This window comes from Brassica oleracea, chromosome C4 (assembly GCF_000695525.1).
Source record: "Brassica oleracea var. oleracea cultivar TO1000 chromosome C4, BOL, whole genome shotgun sequence".
In the NCBI taxonomy this organism is placed as follows: domain Eukaryota; kingdom Viridiplantae; phylum Streptophyta; class Magnoliopsida; order Brassicales; family Brassicaceae; genus Brassica; species Brassica oleracea.
The window spans coordinates 23,615,313-23,621,873 of NC_027751.1; the positions used below are offsets into that span (position 1 = coordinate 23,615,313).

The 6,561-nt window shown below is 35.9% G+C and overlaps 1 protein-coding gene and 1 pseudogene across 1 annotated transcript; both read left to right on the forward strand.

Annotated features, from left to right (window-relative positions):
* The first annotated feature begins 381 nt into the window (after nucleotides 1–381).
* On the forward strand, nucleotides 382–4,463 carry LOC106337497 (vacuolar-processing enzyme beta-isozyme-like). The gene is given in 10 exon segments (XM_013776607.1): nucleotides 382–656; nucleotides 1,006–1,170; nucleotides 2,587–2,743; nucleotides 2,842–2,927; nucleotides 3,024–3,223; nucleotides 3,308–3,356; nucleotides 3,448–3,540; nucleotides 3,543–3,659; nucleotides 3,754–3,951; nucleotides 4,024–4,463. Coding segments are annotated over 10 exon segments (1,449 nt in total). The 5' UTR covers nucleotides 382–458; the 3' UTR covers nucleotides 4,210–4,463.
* Nucleotides 4,464–4,711: 248 nt separating this feature from the next.
* The window catches only part of LOC106337496, a 7,208-nt pseudogene continuing 5,358 nt past the window's right edge, over nucleotides 4,712–6,561 (forward strand).

Sequence of the window (6,561 nt, forward strand, 5' to 3'; positions counted from 1 at the left end):
ATACTCCAAACTATTCAATCGTCAACATCATAATCATTGTTAACTCATTTGTAACTAATATCCCTTAATTTTTTAATAAAAAAATGTCCACAAATCACTATAAGATCATATTAAAAATCTCAACTAAAACTTAAAATAATTCAATTTTTTTTTGACAAATCGTTTTCAAGAAGTTGCAAGCTTATAAAATCACGTAATCATCTTTTGTAAATAATATATATTAATTAATAAAAAGAATAGAGTACATGTATTACCCACCGAAAAAGCTTATACTATTGATAAAAAGTATAACTATATGTTAAAAGTTTAATTAGTTGGCAAAAACTTTAGACTAGAATTCTGCCCTTTTGTTTTATTATTTACACCCATTTGCCTAGCTTTATAACCATCATTTGCTTTCGTAGCTCTCTTTATTCCTTCATAGTATCTCTTTACTTTCTTCTCTCTCCCCGTCTCCCATGGCTAAGTTCTATTGTTTCAGACTAGCTCTTCTTCTGTTACTTCTAGTGGGTCGCACCGAGTCACGCGGCCGGTTCGAGCCAAAAATTCTTATGCCGACAGAGGAAGCTAAATCAACTGAGCAAGAAGACACTATCGGTGCTAGATGGGCGGTTCTTATCGCTGGTTCTTCCGGTTATGGAAACTACAGGCACCAGGTACATAAATGTTCAAATATAATTGATCTTAAATCTTCTTATTGCTCAACGAATCAATCTTATTATTCGTTACTTTCTCCCTCAAGAATTTTTTTTTTCTCGGACTTGCGAATATTCATTCGACATGCAAAATTTTCTTTATACTCTAATTTTATTAAAAATGAGTTTTTTTGAGCAAACTGTTAAAAGAACCTATGTGGTGAACTTGTCCATTTTTGAAACTAATTCTGCTTTATCACATGTATAAAAGTCTTCTTTGTTCAATTATTTTCGTAATTCTATAAAGATCGTTAAGTATTTTATTAACTAAACTATCTCTTTATTATGTTTTATTGCTTTTGTATTATAGGCCGATGTTTGTCACGCATATCAAATACTGAGAAAGGGAGGTTTAAAAGAAGAGAACATAGTCGTCATGATGTATGATGATATCGCAAACCATCCACTTAATCCCCGTCCCGGTAATCTAATCAACCATCCAGATGGTGATGATGTTTACGCAGGAGTCCCTAAGGTACCGTTAACGTACTTTTTATCCATGATTAGTTTGTGTTCTAGTTTATTAAATTTGATGCTTTTGCTAGTCAAGTATCTTACTTTATAATCCAGTTTACGGTCTAACCATGTTTTAGATCTTTATTTTTATAGTATTTTGTGATGGAACGGTATTATATAAACTAAATACACTATGGAGAACTGAATATTGTAAAGAATAAAATTGATAAGATTATACTAAAGATTAAGAAAATGATGAACGTCCCGTAGCGAAAGTAATGAGTCACGTGATACAACTGCAAAAAATCTTCTGATTTGCGTCACTCTATCAAAAGCCTGATCACTCTATCAGAAGTCTGGCGAAACTAGTTTTGTATATACTCTCAGACTCAAAATAAAATTAAAGAGAGATAAAAACAAAATATGGAAGATTGTATGTTTTCTATCAGTTCTTTGCTACACAAGTGCTCCTATTTAAATGGAGAAAGCGTAACACCTTGTGAAATCATGGAGACCACTAACGTACCAATGCTTTCAATTATAGCAAAGGAATTTAATTTCCATGACTCATTGTACGTTAGATATCAAAGTCATAATGCATATTTGACCAAATCAAATACACCATATACTTTACTAGGTTTATATTTTTATATTTAAGAAACATAAAAAATATTTTATGAATAAGATTTAAAACAGGTTAATTGATATAATATCTAATTAACATATTAAATCTAAAATCAAACTCAAATATCCAAAGTGAATCATTTGCTAAAATTCTATATTAGCCAAACTAAAAGCTTTGCAAACTTTGTATGTCATTCACTTTGGACTTCCATTTCTCATTCAACACAACTCCAATTTTGACCAACAAATACACTAACTCATAGTGTTCACGGTGACGATTATATCGTGTCCAAATTCTGATCCTTCCGACAGACGTTTCCGTCGAAAAACTTATAGGAAAAATGGTCTACACCACTTTGTCAAAAACGAGTTCCAACATTTTGTATATTGAGGGTTATTTCCTTCGAATCTTATTTGAATCGTACTTTCTTTTTGTCTGGCACTCAGGTATTGAATTTCCTAATATATATTTTTTGGATCTATCGTGTAAGAGCATAATTGGGAGTTCGGAATATAAATATTTAAGAGCCGTTTCTTAATTTTTTTAGTCTTAATCGGTTTCTTATATTCCGCAAAAAATTCCACCCTAAGAACCTTCCATTAAACATGCTCTAAGAGATGGTGACTTAGATAGTACCCAACAATTGATAGTGATAGTGACTACAGTTTATAGGCATTTGGTGTGGTAAACCAAACTTTGTGTGTGGACCATTGATTGGTACCACCTATCTAAATTAATCATAGCCACTCATTAATGTTTTTCTTTTTAATTGTTATTCCGTTAGTTACTTTTTAGGATCTCTCTTTTCAGGACTATACCGGGCATGACGTTACGGCCGCTAACTTCTACGCGGTACTTCTAGGAGACAAGACGGCTGTTACAGGTGGAAGTGGTAAGGTCATAGCCAGCAAGGCCAACGACCACATTTTTGTATATTACTCTGATCATGGTGGTCCCGGAGTTCTTGGTAACTCCATTAACCTTATAGTGTGTTAAATATTATTACATTCTAATGGGTTATGCTTGTAATCGTTTGCTTATAATGGTGTGTTTTTCGTTGGTCAGGGATGCCAAACAAGCCTTACCTTTATGCTGCTGATTTTATTGAAACACTTAAGAAGAAGCATGCTACCGGAACATACAAAGAGATGGTAAAATATAGTAGGCAAAATTAATTTCTTGATCGATTTGTGATTGGTATCCTAAAGTTAATGGCAATATTATGATCATACTTGTGTGTAATGTAGGTTATATACGTAGAAGCATGTGAGAGCGGGAGTATATTCGAGGGGATCATGCCAAAGGACTTGAACATTTACGTAACAACGGCTTCAAATGCACAAGAGAGTAGTTACGGAACATATTGTCCGGGCATGAATCCATCTCCCCCATCCGAATATATTACTTGCTTAGGAGATTTATATAGCGTTGCTTGGATGGAAGACAGGTATATATATTATATGTATTTAATTATTAAGTACTTTTATGTGTACATGTATACATTGGTTTATTTGTTGTGATTCGTTTGCAGTGAGACACACAACTTAAAGAAAGAGACTGTAAAGCAACAATACCAAACGGTAAATGAAATTTTGTCTTTACCCGTTTACGCAATGGTTCGTTTGTGGACGTAAACCATATAGAGTTTTTTTTTTATATGCCGGTGTGTAGGTGAAGATGCGGACATCAAACTATAATACCTATTCCGAAGGCTCCCATGTGATGGAATACGGTAACAACAGTATTAAGTCGGAGAAGCTTTATAATTATACCAAGGATTCGATCCAGCCACTGTTAATCTCCCTCCTAACGAGTTACCGGTGAAGTCACCTGTGGGAGTTGTGAACCAACGTGACGCAGACCTTCTATTCCTTTGGCACATGGTATTGGTCTATCATGTTTTGCTTATTTTCGGTTATTTAAATCGACTGTAACGATTTGGTTTTGTTTAAACCATATTGCCTTTGGGGTTTACAGTACCAAACATCAGAAGATGGGTCAAGGAAGGATGAGATATTGAAGGAATTAACCGAGACAACAAGGCACAGAAAACATGTAGACACAAGTGTGGAATTGATAGGCACGGTTCTCTTTGGTCCCTTGACTAATGTTCTTAACTCGGTCAGAGAACCCGGATTGCCATTGGTCGACGATTGGGAATGTCTTAAGTCAATGGTAAGAGTTTCTCATTCCTTTCTTGTTCATACTTTTATTGTTCCACTTTACTTAATACTTGAAATTTCTTAGGTACGTATATTTGAGATGCATTGTGGATGGCTAACGCAATACGGGATGAAACATATGAGAGCGTTTGCAAACATTTGTAACAACGGTGTCTCAAAGGAGCTAATGGAGGAAGCTTCCGCTGCTGCATGCGGTGGTTATGAGGCCCGCTTCATGTCGCACCCCTCTGTTGTGGGCTATAGCGCTTAAAAGTCATGATCTTTAAGTGTTTTCAAGTAATCATGTTAGGATAGTTGTATGTTAATACCGAAAATGCGTAACAATAAGGTATTTCCTCCTCGTTTTTCGTTGTTTAATTTTGTGTAGGGTTTTGTAGTTCCTTTTTTTTTTTTGAGTTTTGTAGTTCCTTTCCCGATAATGTCATCAACATATATTTTTGACAGACAATACTTTTAAGTAGATGGTAACGAGTCTTTTGTCTCTTTACAAAATTTTAGACTAGAGCCTTTAAGACTAAAGAGAAATCTGAGTATAAAATCTCATGATTTGAGCAAATAATCCATTTTGAATCATTCTATTTTTGTTTCGTAAGCTTTGAAGCCGTTTTGGTGATTACTAACACTGAAATAGTGATGGAAAATCCGAGAAATAGTGAACCATAAACTGAACCGAGATTATCATAAACCAATTTCCTTTAGTAAAAATTTTAAAAGATGAAATTTCCAAGTAAACCTAAATTATTTCGTTAACCACCCGATGTGCACATCACCGATGATAGTTGTTCGGTTTAATATCAAAGCATAAACCGGTTTTGGTTTCCCAAATTCCCGGTTACCATTCCATCTCTCTCTCTCTCTCTCTCCATAAACATGTCTCGTTTTAGGATTCGGAATCAGAGAGACAATCGCAAAACGATGCAGAGATCGATTGCGATGACGGCGAAGACATTGCTTCATCGGAATCTTTTCGAAAATAGTAAACGCAAAAGCGCTCTCCCTTCTCTCGGTTGCTGGGTACGAGCTTTCTCCAGCGTGATTGATCTCCGTGAGAGACTGAGCAGAAACCGTCGTCGTGATATCAAACTAGATGACGCTATCGATTTGTTCAACGACATGGCCAAATCTCGCCCCTTCCCTTCAATCATCGATCTCAATAAACTGTTGAACGCCATTATCAAACTGAAGAAGTACGAGGTCGTCATCTCTCTGTGGAAAAAGATGGAAGCTGTATGGATTCGAAATGATCTCTACATGTTCAATACATTGATTAACTGCCTAAGTAGCTGGTTTCTGTTGACGTGAAGAGAATAAAGAGCAAGACTAAAAACATGAAGAACCTGATTGATCATGGACAGAAAATCATGGACAAGAAATCATGGACAGGAAAACTGAAGCAACTAAAGGTGTGAGACTAATTTAAATATCTTGCCTGAAGTCTTGGACGAATTTAAATAAGTGGAAGCAACTGGATAGAGCTATTGGAGTGTGGAAACAAACCAAAGTAACATGATATGCTAAGGAAGGAAAAGAGAAGAGAGTTGTCGCTATCCGAAAGTGATTTCGCAAGATCTGGTCTTCATAAGTTTATTCATCTTCATTTGTTTGTTCATTCTCATTGTCTTATTCTCTTTGCTAAATCTATTTATGTAACTATTGTATACATTAAATCTATCTAAGGAAAAATGTTCCTCAAATATTCTTGTCTCTCTCTCTTGGATTTCCTCACATATCTCTCTTAGTTCTTCCCCAAAATCTCTCAAATAATTCTCATAAACTCTCATTAATTTTCATAGATTTTCATGGTATCAGAGCCACAAGCTCTTGAAACCTAAATCTCTTCCGCAAATTGCTCTAGTTTTATTTCTCTTTTCCTCTTTAAAATCTCTTATCATTCACACCAGTCTCTCTCCTCTGTTCTTGAACTGTTCTTCATTTTTTTCCAATTCTGTTCTTGTGATTCTTGATGGATTCAGGAGAAAACTCAAGAATAGTGGTGATTCAAGTTACTCTTAAAGGAGCTAACTATCTACATTGGGCAAGGCTTGCCAAGACAGCTCTTGGAGGCAGAGGGCTTTGGGAGATTGTTGAAGAAGGCAGGCCACAAAAGAAGACTATCCTAGGCGAGGATGACAAAGAGGTTGTTCTTGCTGATGCTGATGCCAAGAAGAAATGTCAAGAGGACCAGTTAGTGTTGTCCATTCTTCAGCACAGTCTTGACCCCTCACTTCAGGAAGGTTACTCCTTTTGTGAAACTTCCAAGGAGCTGTGGGATACACTTCAGAAGGTATATGGAAACAATTCCAACATCAGTAGAGTCTTTGAAGTCAAGAGGGATATCAATACTCTTAGTCAAGAGGACAATGATTTTGTTAAACATTTTAGGAAGTTCAGATCCTTGTGGGCTGAACTTGAGATGCTCAGGCCAGCAACTATTGATCCTGATGTGCTTAATCAAAGGAGAGAGCAAGACAAGGTCTTTGCTTTGCTGCTTACCCTTCATCCAAGCTATGGTGACCTCATCAAGCACATCCTAAGAAATAAGGAGCTACCTTCTCTAGATGAGTTATGCTCTGAGATTCACAAGGAGCAAGGCTCAGTTGGT